The 18,967-nt window shown below is 39.4% G+C and overlaps 1 protein-coding gene across 1 annotated transcript in view; it reads left to right on the plus strand.

The window, feature by feature from the left end:
- Skap1 (src kinase associated phosphoprotein 1) overlaps positions 1-18,967 on the plus strand; it is a 255,916-nt gene that overhangs the window by 37,748 nt on the left and 199,201 nt on the right. The window contains exon 4 of the mRNA XM_090350691.1: positions 4,873-4,983. Within this exon, the coding sequence (XP_090206817.1) occupies positions 4,873-4,983 (111 nt within the window). The remainder of the gene's footprint in view (positions 1-4,872; positions 4,984-18,967) is intronic.

The raw sequence follows: 18,967 nt of genomic DNA on the forward strand, positions 1-18,967 counted from the left end.
GTAATAGCAAACCCTGGAAAGTCCTAGCCACACCAGAGAAATGGTTAGATACAAATGGAGTATAGCTCATAATTCATTAGAAATCTCAGATGACAACTTATACTAGCCTGAAAATTGGATAAACAAACATGAACGTGTGTTTCAGCTGCTATTTTGCTGCGGTGTGTGTGTGTGTGTGTGTGTGTGTGTGTGTGTGTGTATGTGTGTGTGTGTGTGTACATGTGTGTACCTGAACTGGTATTGGGGCTTGAAGTCAGAACCTTATGCTCTTTACTTGGCATTTTTCACTCAAGGCTTGGTGCTCTACCACTTGAGCCACATCTCCATTTTGGCTTTTTGTTAGGAGATAAAAATCTCATGGACTTTTCCTGCCTCTTTTCAAGCAGCTTCCTGAGTATCTAGGGGTATAAAGCGTGGTTATAGACAACAGCACCCAGCTTGCTGCATTATTTTTTAAATGTTCAGCTTGTTTCTTTCTTTATCATTTTTCTCTTCTTTGGTTAAAAAAGGCATCACTATACCCTATTTTTGTACCTGTGAGTTCAGGACTAGACAGCTTTGCCGTGAGTGAAAATAGTTACCAGAGTAACATCAGAGTTCATTCCTCCCCCCCCCCCATTTCATTTGGAATTGAAATAGTCATTGAAAGTTTTTTTTCCCTTTATCAATTTAATTCACTTCTCCATAAAGTTTATAGAGCAGCAACAGCTGGTTGTATCCATGGCAGAAAAGAAAAGCCAACTTCTAGTGGCCAACCTATCGTTTCAGAATTAAGGAGGAAAACTCATTAACCGTTAATGAAAACGCAGGGAATAAAAACAGAAATAGCAGGGAAACCCCTAGCAAATAATTACCTTACACCTGACACAAAACTGCTTTATCTTTCTGTTCCAACCTTTGGCAATTCCCAACTTACCACTCTATGGAGCATGAATGAAATTGAGTTTGACTCTCTGCAAAAGAACAATGGAGAAATCTCCCTTATGGGCCTCTGAGCACAGATACTGTGCTGAGAACCCGCAGTGGAACATGCGATCAGAGGACATAGCTCACAATTCTTCCGATGCTTAGGAGAGGAGAGCAAATTACCAGCTAATAGCAGGTGAACCCTTCATATACTTCCCCAGATCTTGTTTAGAAATACAATTGAGAAAGGCGGGAGGGAGCCAGGGAATGTGATGAATGGAGATATAGCGTGTTCAAATCTATATCCGAGTAGAAATAGATGGATTGTGGGAGCGCCTCGGTGGGGTGGTGTGTCTCCGGTGGCTCAGGGTCTTGCCTGTGTGAAGGCCGCTCTAAGCAGATGGAGTTCAAAGCCCTAATTGTGGAGTTGCAGAGTGGAAATGTCTGTCACTATGGTTTGCCATCATTTATGTCGGATCCCTGCGGACCCCGGTTGGGGCCACTCATCGTTGCCATGGGCAGAGCTGTAGAGCCCACTTGGAGAACACGCACTTGTGAGGTTTTCAAGGAAAACGCAACGTGAAACTTAAACCCAACCTGGCCCTGCTCATCATTAATTCCCTAGACAACTTTTCAGCCATGCATCTCCAATCGCCACCATCGGGGTTTTTTTTTGTTTTTTGTTTTGTCTGTTAAACTCTTTTTTTTTTCTTTTCTTTTTTCATATATTTTTATTGTAATTAATAGAGGAGCTACAGTTATATTCACCAGATAGAAGGTGCATTACTTCACACACATTGATACCCCTTCTCATGTTTTTGTCCCCATTCCCTCCCCCCATCCTTTTCCCTCATCTTGTTTTCCCCCTTCCATTTTCTATTTCAAATAAACAAAGAATTGTATATACCATATACCAGACAACAAGATAAAATACTGTAACAATAAGAGAATAACCACGGGACAACAAAAGAGCTGAGAAATAACAGTACATTAAGGACAACAATCCCACATTATATGGCTCTTTTTCCATGTCCTGGAGGTCCTTTCATTTAGCCTCATCCTATATGGCCTTATGCATCTAGGTTTTGACTATTGTAACCCTCTCCTAGGAGAGGGAAACCATGGAGCCTATGTTCCTTTGGGTCTGACTTACTTCACTTAATATGATTTTTTCCAAGTCTTTCCATTTCCTTACAAATGCCACCGTTTTGAAAGACACGGGAGTGCGTCTTTGGGCCGCCTCACAGGCTAGATTTGATGTGAGCCTCCCCCGGGGGGAGTCAGGACCACTGGATAGGACATTAAAACCCCGGGAACCACATCTTCATCTTCGCCAACCAGCGGTGTTCAAGGGTGAGCCCTGTGTTTAAAGTGGCCCCTCCCTGCACCAAGCCAGGCACCTGGGCTCTGTTTGCTACCTTGGGTTTGTTTTCTTTCTTCCTTGTTGCCTGCGTTGCAGGGGTGCAGGCTGGCATTTGGCACGGGGGTGGGTTGTTCAAGAGCCCAATTTTGGCATCCATCGCAATCCAGGCGCAATGGCTTTCTCCAGCCCAGTTAGTTCATCAGGTGTGCCATCCACTCAAGGGCTGGGGCGGCGTGTAAGGAAAGAAGATGCGAATGGAATGGGATGGAAGGCATTTCAGGACTGGGCCTCGAAGCAGAAAAAGGACATTGATGAACCATTTCGTGAAATGCAGTCACAACTCTGGACTCTACTTACTCTCAATATGCCAGTGTTCATTTCTTGGTTTGAGCAGATGTATTTTAGTTATGGACGGTGATGGTGAAGAATAAATGGGGACTCTAGTATCTGCACACTTGTGGAGGTCTAACATTTTCACAGAATACAAAGTTCATTAACAACAGCAATACAAGCCAGGTGCCAGCGGCTCAGACAGGTAATCCTAGCTACTCATGAGGACTGAGATTCGAAACCACTCTAGGCAAGAAAGTCCACGATCTCCAAAAAGCTGGAAATGTGTGATTCAGGTGGTAGAGCATCAGCCTGAGCAGGAAAAAAAACTAAGGGTTAGCACCTAGGCCTTGAGCTGAAGCCTTGGTACTGGCAAGCGCACACGCACAGGTACACACACACACACACACACACACACACACACACACACACACAAAATCCCACACAATCCCACAAAATGGCAAAACAAAAACCATTCCTGATCTGCACTTTAAAAATGCTTAACGTGCTAGAATGTACGCGATGGTTTTTTCTCCCCTTTGGTAGGAGATCTGCTAGATTTTTTAAGCCATCACCAAGTTTTGAGACCAAAATGAAGTTGAAAAGTATCTTTCCTTGCCACTTTCATTCTTGTTATAATTATTATTAAGATTTTAGATTTGGCTCAAAATGAAAATTCCTTTCAGCACTGAAGCTCACTTTAAGTTTCTAGCCAGGCAGTTCACGGATGATATTGTTGACCATGTGGATTTGTTATGTTGTAAAATGTAAGCGTTTTAGCCCTCTTCCCTACATTGGAGGGTTTTTTGGTCTGGTTATTATGGAAATTGCACAGTAATGCTTTACACTTAAAGCTTGGTATCTTACACAGTGACTTAATAAAGGAAAACAGTTCTTTTGGTTTGAGCCAGTGACTGTTGTATATGTTCAAATTTTATTTTCTACCATGAACTCTCCAGTTTATTTTAAAGTCTTCTAACTGCAGGTGTTCAGCTAAATTATAGGCATCTACTTTCCACTGAGCATTTGAAGAAGAGTCTAGATATAATCATCTAATTTATGGAGAGAGAGGCCACAACCATTCTCGCTTTTTATTTTTAAATCATTTTATATCGTCCCCATCCTTCGAGTTTAATTGTAGGAAATAAACCTTTAAAGGGAAGCAATAGAGTTTCTATGTAAGCTGTTTGCTTTCAGTGCTCCCTGGTTGAAATCCACAGCCAAAACCCTACAATGTTTACTGAGATTAGCATTGGTGATTTTCTTTGGAAATTATTATTTGAGATCCTATGAAATTCTGTTGCAAATCCCTTTTTCGGATTTGTGAAATGAACTAAGCAGATGACCGGGCTCTTTTATTAGTAGACTTACCCTCTGTTTCGGGGATTTTATTATTTTTTTTAAAGAAAGCCATTTGTACTGCTTTCATTTTCTTCCGGTTTCCGAAAGCACTCACATCTTCTGCCTGAACCTTTTAAAGTATCATAATAGCACTGGCCGCTTCTACAAAATACAATCCATGTAGGTTGAAAACACCCAAAAGGGATTAGCTTTTGTTTTTAATTGCATAATTTGGTATCAGATATACATTCCCTTTTATCAAAGTCATTTTGCTCAACAAATATTACCTTCTTAGGGCTTTTAGAATTCCTAAGAGGCTGGTCGCCTAAGCTATAAACTAGAATTACAGAGAGAGAACTTTATTAAGGTTGCAAAGCAAGTAGTGATTTAAATAGGAATAAAAATCCAGCCAAGTGTAGTTTCTTTCTGTGTTTATGTCTCTTATTTTTCAGAGAAAGATGGGATATTGACTTTGCTGCGTATATATGCATACACACACACACACACACACACACACACATATACAGGGTTAACCCTTGGGATCATTTCATTTGGGAGTAGAAAGAAAAAATGAGGCATTCTGGGTAAAGGTTGTAATTGATGGGAGGGGGAGCATTAGCTAGGGTTTCTTTTTTTTTTTTTTTTTTTTTTTTTTTAGCTAGGGTTTCTTTTTAACTGTGATGAAGATATTTTTCTCTTCCCATTCTAAGCAAACAGTTCCTTAGTTCTAGTGACTTACCTGCGGGGACAAATTCCCATCCGGCCAAGTTGATGCTTGAGATTATTTATTTTTCTTCCTATGTTAATGGGTAGCTAGCATTTTTTTAATTAAATGAGGGAAACGTTTTTGTTTTGTGAATACCAGAAGAGATCTACACATGCCTTTAGAAAGATGTCCAAAGGCTGACCTGTTTTCTTTTTTCCTCTCTCAGGAGGAGATCTTGGGCAAGATAGCTCTGATGACAATCACAGCGTGTCACAAGGCCCCCCATTCGCGGCAGCAGTGGCAGATGTGCCCTTTGGGCCAGATTATCAAGACGAGGGTGAGTGACATCTTTCTGCATTCCAAGGCTCCCAACTTTGTTACCTTTCCCCCCTCCATCTTTGACGTGTGATGTGTTAAGTCCAGCAGTAGGTTGTCTGTGTTGATAATCACCCACTTACAACCAACAATGATTTATTTCATTGTGGCGCTGAGCCTCCTGGGTAATTCTGTACTCCTGAAGTGAATGGGTTTAGGCAAATATTAATTCCATACTGGAGCAGGAAGACGTCAGGATCCATCTTGTTATAGAAACAAGTAGCTCAAAAGCCGGGAGAGTCTCTTAAGATTGCCAGTCCTTAGGGTCTTTTGGCTTCATGGAGGGGCATGCAAATCAGAATTTCCATTTATTCTAAATGACAATTGGATTATTAATTTCTTTTGGATCATTTGAGGACCCTTGAGCCTGTTACATACTCAAGACCAGGGTGCCATCCCTTAGATTTCTCACTCATGACCAGTACTCTACCAATTGAGCCACATTTCCATTCCTGCCTTTAAGCTGGCTAAATGGAAATACAAGTCTCATGGACTTTCCTGGGTGGGCTGGCTTTGAACTGTGAAACTCAGATCTCAGCCTTCTGAGTAGCTAGTATTACAAGTGAGTCAATGGTGCCTACTCTGTGCTTTCTGCCTCCCTCTGACCAAACTAGTATATTCATTGAGAAGGGGAACACACACACACACACACACACACACACACACACACACACACACACACACACAGAATTGCCATGCAGAATTACCTGGGACACCAGTTTTACTCAACTCTCTATGGATGGGAAGAGTTCCAGAATTAAACAGTTATAAATATTATTTTGTTTTTTTTAAATTAAATGGCATGTCACCGTGGAATGCAACACATACCTGAAGTTTTAAGGTGTACAATATAAAGATTCCGGCTTGTTGGCTTCCACCTTCTGTTTTGGACTCAGATTTCCCAAGAGTGGGAAAGCCAGGCATGCTCCTGGCACCTGGCCAGGTGAGCAGACGGTTAATTCAGTCATCACAGAGAGTCTGGCTCTTTTTTTTTTTTTTTTTTGGCCAGTCCTGGGCTTGAGCTCAGGGCCTGAGCACTGTCCTTGGACTTTCTCAGGGCTAGATCTCTACAACTTGAGCTTCAGCACCGCTTTGGCTTTTTTTCTATGTATGTGGTACCGAGAAATTGAACCTGGGTCTTTGTGCATGCTAGGCAAGCACTCTACCACTAAGCCAAACTCCCGGCCCTAGTCTGAGCTTTTATCAGTCTCTCTTCAGCCTTGTGGGGGCAAGGTGAAGGTAGAGAGAAGCTGCTAAACTGAATATTAATTTGAGAACATGGTCTTTTCCTCCAGGTTGGGAAATAAAGTTGTTAACTAGTCTCTGTTGCTCCTTATTAACTGTAACCTTTCCATTTTTCTCTTCTAAATTTTAAGTGTATGATCACATCCACTTTTCCCCCCCTCTCTTGTTTTACTTGTTCATTGATTTGTATTTCATCTAGGCCTCCTTTTGGTAAGTCATATTTTTTCTCCCTTTCATGGAAGTGCTAACTTTCACTGCAGAACTATGGAGGGAATCACCTAGAACCTTTTATTGTGCTTGAGCTTTTTGTACAGCAATAAAATTGCTCATACCTATAGGTTAAAAATTGGGCTTTACAAAGTAAGATCTTTCCTGGTTTAGGTTTTACACGAATGGAAAGCTTAATAATTACCTAAGTAGATAATTAATAATTGTAGAAAATTAACAGTGCAAAACAGGAAAAAAACCAACCTTTCATTGGGCTTGGATGAATCTAACGCTTGATAGAATTAGAACAATAGTGCCTCATTAATCCATAGGTCACTTATTGGTATTTCCAACTTTCCCAAACGCAGCTGAGCACACAATGAAGAAGCCAGAAAGACCTTCAAGTGCAATAGATGCCAATAGATGCTTCTGTACCCGGACATAACTTGAGGACTTTTATTCCTGGCAAAGCCCCAGAGGCCCTCACGGAGCCTTAGAAGTTTCTAATCATTACAGTATTTTGATTTCTCAGCCTCGCCTGGAGTGAATATTCTTATTAAGAGGAGACTAAGCCACGTGTGGTGGCACATGCCTGTATTCCCAGCACTTAGGAGGCTGAGGCAGGGAGATCAAGAGTTCAAGTCCAACCTGGAATAAACAGTAATAACAGTCAGAAAAACAACATTTTTACAAAAATAAAAAAATATTCTAAAGATAACAGCAAATATCCTTGAGGTAAAAATTGTGAGAATTGCTAAAATTTTACATAAAAAAAAATCTATAAATAAAATTTGTATAGTAATTAAAATAGGAATCTGTCTGAGTGAGGTAGCTCACATCTGTAATCAGAGCTACTCAGGAGGCTGAGATCTGAGAATCTGGCTCAAAGCCAGCCCAGGCACTAAAGACCATGAGACTTTTATCTCTAATTAATGACTAGAAAATGGGAAGCGGGGCTGTGGCTCCCAGAATAGGGTAGTAGCCTTGAGCTAAAGAGCTCAGGGACAGCACCCAGGCCCAGAGTTCAAGCCCCATGACCCACAAAAAAGTCTGTTTTTTAAAAAATTATATAGAAACATGGCCAAAATTCTCTCCTAAGAGAACTCTGTACCTGGATAAGTGGAACCATGACAGCTTGCATTTACTAAGCACTTACTATGTGCTCTACATTGTGTTCAAAGCACCTGGCATATGTCATTTAACCCTCAGATCAGTCCTGAGAGATGGATAGTAGAATTACTCTTATTTTCCAGCTAAGGAAACAGATTCTAGAGTTCACTTTTTAACTAGCAAAAGGTTAGAGTAGAGCCATGGCTCAAGTGGTAGAGCATCAACCCTGAGTAAAAAAAGCTAAGCAAGAACATGAGGCCCTGAATTTAAGCCCCAATATTGATGTATGTGTAGGCACACAGGCATACACACACACACACACACACACACACGCACGCACACACACACACATATACACATACACACACAGCCTTTGCATTTCCCATTATGCAGAATACTAACACTTAATAGGCTGTGGATTCAGGATCTTAACAATACATATTTAGAGATTCCAGAATAATCCATGGCACCATGCAAGCAGTAACTGCAACCCCCATCTCCCTGGAGCTGCCCATTTCACTGGAGAAATGCCCAAAGTAGACCAATGAGCAAATAGCGAGTTGTCTCCATTTGCTGGTAAGATAACTGGGGCAATTCTTTAAGAAGAAAATATATCTTTTCCTTTAATGTGTGTTATAGCAACAGTTGTTTCAGGTCTTTGGAATTTTATCCTTATTTTTTTTTTTAAAGTAATTCATTCCATTTTGTGATCTCCTACTACCCCAGTCAGAATAGCATCCTAAAGGTAGAATTGTAGGGAGTTTGGCCTAGTGGTAGAGTGCTTGCCTAGCATGCACGAAAACCCCAGAATGCAAGCCTTGAGGACAAAGCCCAAAGACAGAGCTCAGGCCCTGAGTTCAAGCCCCAGGACTGAAAAAAAAAAGTAGACTTATAGAAGCACACATGGTCTGATCATTTCCCCACAGGGTTTGTGTTGAGAAGCAATGATCTGAGTGCATGCTGGGTTTGGGTCATATTGTTACAGATAAGACAAAGAGAGAGGGATACAGATTCCTGGCCAGGTGCACAGCAATAAATAAATAAGTAAAAGCAGAGTTACAGATTAAACCATGTATGAAAGTAAGACTGCTACCACCTACTCCAGTTCTTCTCCTTTGCTCACAGTGTAAGAACAGGGCATGCCCTAGAGATTCCTGCTTGTCCACTGCAACATAGCCCCACCAGGGAGCACACACCTCAGAACAAGGAGTCACCATGTAGATTTTCCAAGCTAAAAGAGTACTTTGTGCCCTAGTGAGGAAGAAATGTTAGTAGCAAACAGCAAGACCAATAAAAATACAAAAAAACCCCAGACAATTAAGAAGCTCAAGAGCTGGCTGATTTCAATGTCCAAATTCTACAATGGATTTTAATGTGGCTGTAAAAATATTGCATTGATGATAATTAACTCCTGTCTCACCCTCTTGTTAAGAGACAGGTTGGGGGAAAAAGATTGTTTTAGAAATAGGATAGAGTGACTCCTTCTGGAAGAAAGAGAAAAGTTCAGTTATGCTCCAAGAAATCTAAACCACAATAATGTAACGTTTACTATACATTATTGCATTCCAGTTAGGGAAAACATTGGACAGAGATACCTGGAGAAAAATGAGAATATATTTAGTGTTTGGTTTTATGTCAGGTTGTTAAAGGCTAGAGAAGACAAAATGGGAAATAAACTGGAAAAGTAAAGGCCTCTAACTGTCTTTGTAGAAGAGTAATGATGAAAATAATGAGGAATAACTGATAAATTTTGGCTGAATTAAAAGGAATTATAAATCTCAGAAATACCAGTAGTGGCCATTTTCTAATTCTGTGCTTTTCCTTCATTCAGGTAGAGAACATTCTAGAAATGGAGAGGATTTTTTTTTAGTGTTATTTTTAATACTTTCAAGTTTTTCATTTATCTGCTTTCATTTTAGTTCTGAAATAGAAATCGGTTTTGGATCTGGGATTCTGAGTAACAGAGCTGGAGATGTAGCTTAGTGGTAGATCCCTGGTCCTGAGTTCAATCCCTAGCTTTGGGGATTTGTTGATCATTGTGGGTGTTAATGGTTTAGTTTTCTTTTTAATGGTTTTATTTTCTTTTCATTCTAAAAATGTAATCTCATTTTCATATTTTATCATAAACATATTTTACAATTACAACATATTTTATGTAATTACATTTTATAATTACCTTACTGTTATTATAATTTTATTGTAATTACACTCTTTATGGTTTTCTTGTCGTACAAAGGGATTACCATTTCATAAGTCAGTACGTTCCTTTCTTGGACAATGTTACCCTCCCCTCGCTTTCCCCAGTTCTCTCCGGTGGCTTTACTTTTTACTTTTTTTTTTTTTTGCCAGTCCTGGGCTTGAGCTCAGGGCCTGAACACTGTCCTTGGACTTTCTCAAGGCTAGAGCTCTACCACTTGAGCCTCAGCACCACTTCCGGCTTTTTTCTATGCATGTGGTACTGAGGAATTGAACCCGGGTCTTCGTACATGCTAGGCAAGCACTCAACCACTAGGCCAAACTCCCAGCAACTTTTTAAAATTTTTTTAAACTTCCTTTTTTATTGTTATTATTAAGATGGGGTATGATTCCATAAGTCAGGTAAGAGTAAAATCCCTCTTGGAAAATGTCACACCTTCCCTTCAGGCTCTCTTCCAGTTTCCCCCTCCTGTACCTGCCTACAAGTCACCTGGTTCATTTTCTCTATATTTGTTTGTTGAATAACACGATTGCGTTTGTTCACTCTCCGCCTCCATTCTTGTGACCCTCTTTGCCTTCCCCCTAAAGACAACAACAACAAGTAACTACACCTACAATAGCAATAGCAACAGGCTTTTATTCTTAATAGTGGGAAGAAGACACTGGAATTTAATGCACTTTAGAGACTATTTTAGTATTATAAAATGAAAATGCAGCCGGGAGCCAGTGGCTCATGCCTGTAATCCTAGCTACTCAGAAGGTTGAGAACTGAGGATCATGGTTCAAAGCCAGCCTGGGCACCAAAGTCCATGAGACTCTTACCTCCAATTAACCAACAGGAAACTGGAAGTGGCTCTGTGGCTCAAGGGGTAGAGTAATAGCCTTGAGTTGAAGAGCTCAAGAACAATGCCCAGGCCCAGAGTTCAAGCCCCACGACCCACAAAATAATAATAATTAAAAAAGTAAAATGAAATGCAGATTTAGTGCATTGTGGCTGGAATTTAAGCTAGAATCATGGAATGTAGGAGTTAGAAGAGACCATGAAATGCTTTGGGTGAATTATCTCATTTAATTCTCAAAGGAGCTCAGAGAGGCAGGGACTATGAACTTCATGAGGCTTGGAGAAATGAATTAACTCAGTTCCAGATGACACAGCTAATCCTTGTGAGCCAGCCCGTGCTTCGCCTTCGTTTTTCCAATTAATATAATGCTCATTTTAAAATAAATCTAACCACAGCAGAAAATTCTTCTCTAACTTCTGTGTTACTAGCATCCCACAAAATTTCCTATGCATAGCTTTTGTTATAATTCATAATCTCATTCTAAGTGCTCTGTCATTTCCTTTATAAAAGTAGCCCTGATAATTGTAAAAATTACTGCACTAAACCTACATGTTACTTAGAAGCATTTGTACTATTTTTGTTCTGGTTAAATGTTGATTTGTTTGTTTGTAGAGTAAGCTCTAGGCATTTCTTAAGTTTGCCTTTCTGTTATGGACTTCTGATTTCCTCACACTACAATTTAAGATACAGTTTAGATTACTTTGATTCTTTGGATTTCATTGAGCCTTTCTTTTTTTCTGTTGTGGTAATGCTAGGTCTGTGCTTAAGTGCTATGTGTTTTTGCGAAGTTTTTATTGAATGTAGTCTTCTATTTTTACATTGTCCATGATATTCTTCAGCTCTCAGATAGCCTAGGTTTTCTTTTGTCTTCTGGGAGGCATGTGCCCAGATTTCTAGTTACAGTTGTATATGTATCCAGCTGTTTTCCGTGCATTTTTAAGGTCATAGTATTAGGCACTTATAAAGAGCTCTAATCATTTAAAAAAGGGTTCTTTTAAATGAAATGAAATCCTATCTCTAGAACTATAACAGCCTTCCCTTATTAGGCTGGAGTTTTCAGCTAAGTCTAGAATAACCCCTGCCAGTCTTTATTGAGTGAATATAAAACATGTTTGCTCAAAATCCACTTTGAAATCCTCACTGTTGCAAGCAACCAAAGGCTGGTTTTAGGGTGTAAATTATATTGTTTCATAGAGAAAATAAACAGCACTTTACAATGTTTACTGAGGTATGTGAATTAATGATGCAGAGATTAGAGGTAAATGACCTCATTGATCAGGATAAATCTTCAGTAAAATCCTGCTGACAACTTTGGAGGAAAATGTGCATATTTTAGAGTGCCTTCATGTGTGATGTTAGAAGCCTTATTGCAGGTTCAATCATTGATTACCCAGAGCCTGTAATACCTAGCCTCCTACTTCCAGTGATAATGGAACTAGAAACAGCAAGAATTAATAACCTAAAAACACAGAGAGGGCCGGGAGTTTGGCCTAGTGGTTAAAGTGCTCGCCTAGCATGCACGAAGACCCGGGTTCGATTCCTTGGTACCACATATATAGAAAAAAGCCAGAAGTGGTGCTGAGGCTCAAGTGGTAGAGCTCTAGCCTTGAGAAAGTCCAAGGACAGTGCTCAGGCCCTGAGCTCAAGCCCAGGACTGGCAAAAACAAAACAAAAAAAAACAAAAACAAAAACAAAAAATAAAAACACAGAGATACTTGCTTCCTTCTTCCTAATAGGGTGGAGACTGTTACTTTCTCGTGTGTGTGTGTGTGTGTATGTGTGTGTGTGTGTGTGTGTGTGTGTGTGTGTGTGTGTGTGCTGGTAGTGGGACTTGAACTCCAAGCCTGGGCACCATCCTTGAGCTTTAAATTTTGCTTAAGGCTAGTGCTGTACCACTTGAGTCACAGCAACACTTGCAGCTTTTTCTGTGTATGTTGTACTGAGGAATCGAACCTAGGACTTCATGTAGGGTAGGCAAGCACTCCACCACAAAACCACACTCCAATCCCACTGAGGCGGAGGCTGGCTTCAAACTGGAATCCCCAGATTTCAGCTCCCTGAGTAGCTAGGGTGACAGGCATGAGGCATCAGCATCTAGCTTCGTTTATATTTCTTAATTACATCAACTGTGTGAACATAGTTAGTGTTTTACATCCTTTTATTTATCCTTTAATACGAAGATAATGAAAATGACTCGCTAGTCTCCCTGTAAAAGTCTGTAAGTAAATCTACTTCATGCACACATACATTCAAAGAAGTGGGCATCTTCATTTGATTCTTGAGACAATTGCTTTCGTCTTTGTTGTTAGCTCTAAGATCTATTTTTGCTTTAATAAAGGCACATGACTCATGTCAATGCTAATGGAAGTTACGTGCGTTTAGAGGCTCTCACTGTAAAGGAACATAAAACTTGCTTTCATGTCTGTGTTTTGGGAGCCCAATAATACATTCCACCGTGAAACATCCCCTTGGTTGTTCAGAGTGGATTTCTGAACAAGTGGTTTTTTGGGGTTTGTTTTTTTTTGCTGGCTTCAGGTGAGTCCATCAGATTTCGGGTCCCTGGGAGAAATTCAGGCCTGGGTGTTGAGTTAACTGATAAGGGTAAGTAAGCTGTCACTCAGGCTCACAGGGCCTCCTTCATGAAGATAAATGTCTTATTAGATCTAAGACATCATATCGTTTATGTAGTCTGGTATAAATCACAGATGAAGATGACAAACTGGGTTTCCCAGTTGACAGTCATTTATATAACTTAAACAAATGATGACCAAGGATTAGACATGTTTTGTGAAGAATTTTTTTAAAAAACAATAACAATTATCTGTCTATGAACAAGCCATTTTTCATCCTTCAGCCTGGCCCATTCTGCTGTGGGTCATTGTTTAAACTCTAACCTTCTTCCAGCACCCTGGAAAGAAAGCATGCGCACACGTGCCCAGAGCTTGGCTGGCTTCCAGAATGTTGCATTCACTAAAACAAACTTCTTGTAAATAGAACTCAAGTTTCTACATTGAGTGATGGAATTGTAGAGCTGGAAGAGGTGTTGGCTATCACTTAACCTAGTCATGTTTTACCTAAGAGGAAACCAAATGTTAAACATGGGAAGTGTCTGGGTGCTATGGCAAACTGACAGAGCCAGTATTATATCCAGGACTACCTTTGAGAGGACGGAAATTCCATCACGGAAATTCCCTTTCCTGCCTGAGTTCCCTTCCCTGTATGAATCTCATTGCCTGCATAGGTTCACTTGTCTGCAGGAGTTCTCTTACCTGAATGAGTTCGCTTACCTGCATGATCTCAGCATGCTTTCCAACAGGGCATCCTGGCATGAGTGGTTCAATGGTAGAATTCTAGCCTGCCAGGATTGCATCCAAATGGCCTTGTAAGAGGCCAGGCTCTGCTCTCCCTAAATTCAGTCAAGTTCTTTTGAAACTCATGTTTTTCTTTCCTCCATACGTTCTTATCCCTTATCCAGGATGACTTAGGAGCTGTACATTTTACAAAGCATTTCCATAAATGCCAATGAGTATAATTAAAATAAAATTCAATAAGTCTATGAATTGACTTGACGTAGAAGTAATTAGCAATCTTTTTTTTTTGGCCTTTTTGTCCACATGATAGATTTTCATATACTGCTAATGAAGAGTTAGTTGTTGAATAACTCCATATTGAATGCCCTTATTCAGTCACAAGTGTACTGGCCAGCTATGAGGCGATGAAGAGGGGTGAGCTGTATGATTCCTTCCCTTAATGAGAAAACAATCTAGTTAAAGAGAAACCATTTAGACACTCCCACAGCAAAATGCATGCACAGGACCCAATAGGCAGGGACAGAGTTTGCAGAAAAGACCAGTTGGCTGGACTTGTCATAGTTTGGAAGGAAGTTAAAATAATATTTGACCTGGCTTTTGGCCAAAGTGGTTTTGGAAGTCTTTTCCAGACTGAGAGTATGAATAAATACCCATTCTTTGAAAGGTCAGACATTTATTGAGTTTCCGCTATAATTAGTGGTGAAATAACAGTGGCAGCTTTTAAGTGCAAATAGTTGATTTTTAAATGAGTGGCTTGGCAGATGAGAGTCAACTTTTACGTAATGTTTGAGAATTTGTTTGTTTGTTTCTCTTCCACTTCTAAACCAGTCAACCAGTCCAATGGCAATGTGTTTGAGTATATGATTGTTGATGATGTCAGTGTGTTCATTTTAGTGGTGGCGAAATAATCCACAAAGGTTTGGGTTGCTAATATGTGTGTGAAAAATAAGTCATGCACGGGGAGGGATTTATGCCTTTGCATGCTATTGATTTGAATAAATCATATATATATCATGTTGCATTTCTTTATGTTTAGATTCTATAAATGCATAATAGTTAACTGTATCATTTGTTTTGTAATGAAAGGGCTTTTCTTTCTTTCTTTTCTTTCTTTCTTTCTTTTCTTTTTTTCTTTTTGGTGCTGATCCTGGGACTGTGGGACTAAGACTCAGGGCCTAAGCAATGTTCTTCAGCATTTTTTACTCAAGGATGGGGCTGTACTACTCAAGCCACAGTTCCATTTCCAGCTTGTTTCCAGGTTGTTGGTCGTTAACTGAGGTAAGAGTCTGTTTTGTCTACCTGGACTGGCTACAAACTGCAATCCTCAGATCTCAGCCTCCTGAACAGGTAGATTACAGGTGTGAGCCACAAGAGCCCATCTCTACATGAAACATTCATCACCTGGAGGTGGCTGTTGTATCTAGGGTGAGTATATCTACCACTCTAGACTTCCAGATCTTCAGCATGATTTTTAACCAAATTAGACTTCTTCTTTCCTCAAGTTCCAAAAGCCATTGACCTTTTTATTTTATTTTCTTCACCTTAATGTCTGTTATTTATTTAAATATGCGTGAATTTTTTGTTACCATAAAGTAACTCCTTCTGGCCAAGTAGATGCATACAATTTCATTTTTTTTTTGTGGGTCATGGAGCTTGAACTTGGCCTGGGTGCTAGCCCAGAGCTCTTCAGCTCAAAGCTACCACAGTACCCTTGAGCCAAGCTCCACTTCCCATTTTCTAGGGGTTAATTGGAGATAAGAGTCACAGGTCCTTTTGTGTCCAGGCTGACTTTGAACCTTGATCCCCAGATCTCAGCCTTCTGAGTAGCTAGGATTATAGCCATGAGCAACCACACCTGGCTACAATTTCAATCCTTTGTGTTTGGTAGCATTTGCTTTTTTGCCTCTTAACTAGAAATTCTATTGACTTAACTCAGAACTCTGACTTTTCAAATAAGGGAAAAAATATTATGAGCTGCAGATGGAGCTCAGAGGTGCAATACTTCCTAGCAGAGGGGAACGCTCTGCATTCTATGCCAGGCACTGCAAGAAGAGTGTTTTACTAATGCTGTTTAAGACAATGCGAAAGCACCTGTTAGTCCAGAATATTAGACTCTACCACAAAAAGATGATTGAATTTACAAGCTATATTACACTTCCGCTCTAGACTGCCTTTGTGAGTTTGATGACAGCCTTTTTTTTTTTTATGGTAGCCTTTCGGTAGCTTAAGCCTAAATATATTAGCCTAGCAGGAAATAAAGATATGCAGAATGGGTTCTCTGGTTTGTGAAAGATGGGGATTTATGAGGGAATTGTGCCTTCGTGAAAGTTTCCACTTACAGTCATTATCCAGTTTGTAGAGCTATTTTTATAAGTGGTTAGGATATAGCTTATATAGTCTATAGCTTGTATAGTCTATTTCCATAGAATCCTCTGGGAAACAATAGGCATAATTTTATAATTATATTATCTCACAATAAAACTCTAGATTTCATTTTCTTAATAAAGCATAGGGTTAACTGGGATCATTCACTTTCCTCTCTACAAATGATCATTATCTCCATCAAAAGACATTTGTGAATGCCCAAGAACGTAGGGAGACCACAGGGAGATTGTCAGAGCTAAGGAAAAAGAATGACTTGAGTTATCTAGTCGGGTCTTCTAATGAACTCACATCATTCTTACTAATATCTCATTTAATTAATTATCAAATATAGCAATTATGCTGTGGATCCTTCCCTTGTAGGACATCTTTCCCGCCCAACTATTATTACTAATTTATTCTTCAAGTCTAACCTAAACTTTTCCTTCCTTAGTTTCAGCCCATTGCTCTTTCCTATTCCATCTTCAGAGACTGCATAATTCCCCTAATTCATTTATATTGTTACCTTTAGAAGGTATTAAAGACTGAACACTTATCCCCAGAGTCTTCATTTTTTTCCCAAAGTACATAAATTTTAGTTCCCTTAATCCTTACCTCACTCTGCCCCTGCGGTCCCCTCCCTGAGTATTTCATCGCATGTTTGAGTCTTTCCATTCTAAGGGGAATCACCTCCCTAAGACAGTTAGCTTGCTGCCGGGGCTGCAGGGGAGAGCTGAAGAGGGAAATCTTAGATAAACCACTGGAAGTGCCTGTTTATTTGATGTAGGCGTCGGCGGTCATCTGGAGAGCGCAGCAATGCAGTGCTTGGTTTGGCATATGTTGGGATATATGTGTATTTTAATGCCTTAATGTATTATGGCCCGTTGTAATTGAATGTCTATAAAGTAGCAGTTAAAAGGGTTTTATAGACCTTGGAAGCGATCAGAATTCTCTATCCCCCTCTTGTGGTCAAAATGCAATACTACTTTTTGGGCATTTGGGGGGATTTGTTTGGATAAGGGGCAAGGATGTGATCCATGCGTTTCCATATGTGAGCCTAGGGCATGAATTCAAGGATTGGGTTTCTCACGCATGCGCACATGCATGTACCCGCACAGAGAAATACGTGAATTTTTAAGAACCTCAAACATGATTTTCTTTCAACTCTCATTTTGTTCTCATTACACACAGTAGGAGGAAAAACAACACAAACTGGCATGGTTTGGTGCTTACAATTCCTAAGTGACCAATAATAGGAGGCTTGGGTTTGATTTTAAATCAAATTTACAGGGCTTTTTCCCTTGCCAGTCATAAAAATGTCCTTGTCAATTATAAGCCTGTTAGCCATCCTAACACATTTAATCAGAACTCTTATTTCCTATAACGTATTAATTTTTTAAACCAGTTTATGTAATTCATTATTGTCAAATCAACACATTACAGATGTTCACAAAGTTCTAATAAATGACCAGAAGTTTCCAGGGGAGGCTGAATCCATGTGCAAATGTTCCCTATAGAAGAGATTGATTTCTACAGGTAGCATAGAAATATATTTATTTTCTAGGCAGTGACCGAGACTAGCTCCTGTGTTGGAATAGTTCATCTCTACACAAGAAGCAATGAAAAATTGCTATCAACATACCTTCTGTGGCTGCCCAGGAAAGTGAAGAGATTGAAACCAGACATTATCCCTAAGTTTGGTTTGTTTTATTTTGGTCTAGGCTACTCAGAAACTCGAGTAATGGTTCAAGTAGCGTTACCTAGCTGCTCCAGTCGCTATGCTGATGAAAACATGGGGTCCCAAACAGTGATTCCAGGAACAATCAAAATAAATGTAAAGCCATGCTTTTTAATATTAAATATTTCCCTTTTTCCCCCAAAGAGAGTATTGACTCTTACACTAATTGAGGGATTGCGAGAGAAAAATAGCACGGACATAGCAGAACAGAATGAAAAAAAGGTTGGTCACAGGTAAAATGAGTAAGAATCTATGGACATGATTAAATATTTAATAGGAATCTGGTCAATTTGACTGCTTTTTCCTTTTTTTCCTTCCCGCTCCAAAAGATGATAATTATTTTTTTAAGATGTGGAAATCAATTCAGTCTTATTAACTGTAGTGACTCTTCAGATGTATGAATAAAATTTTAATGTTAGCTATTTGTTTATTTTTAAATAGCAGCTCTTTGTTTTTATTTATTAATATTGACATTCCTTTGATCGTTGGGAGGCAAAACTTAGCAAACCTACAAATGAGACCTCTTAATAACAGTAATTTGCTATACCATTTTTGAAGATGTTTTATTTATTTAAATATTTATATTTTTCCCAATAATCCAGTTAGATGACCTCTTCAGCCTGATTTATTTAACCCTTTTCTGGTTTCTCAGGTACTTCCGAGACATGATTTCTTTTTTTCATATAAAATAAATCTTTTTCGAGTATAAAATAACTAATTTTTCATGACAGACTAAATTGTGTTTTTTCATTAAAAACCTGGATATCCTTACCTGAATAAAAGAGCGGAAAATGGCCTGTACTTACCCTTTAGGCTATTTATTACCATGCATGTTTTAGTTGGCTTGGTCACCCCCAAAACTATAACTGTTCTTGGATATATATTCTTTTATTATTAATTATGATTTTTTAAATGACAGAGCTCTTTGGAGGTACA

The sequence above is a fragment of the Megascapheus bottae genome, chromosome 17, assembly GCF_031878675.1.
Source record: "Megascapheus bottae isolate mThoBot1 chromosome 17, mThoBot2.hap1, whole genome shotgun sequence".
NCBI lineage: Eukaryota > Metazoa > Chordata > Mammalia > Rodentia > Geomyidae > Megascapheus > Megascapheus bottae.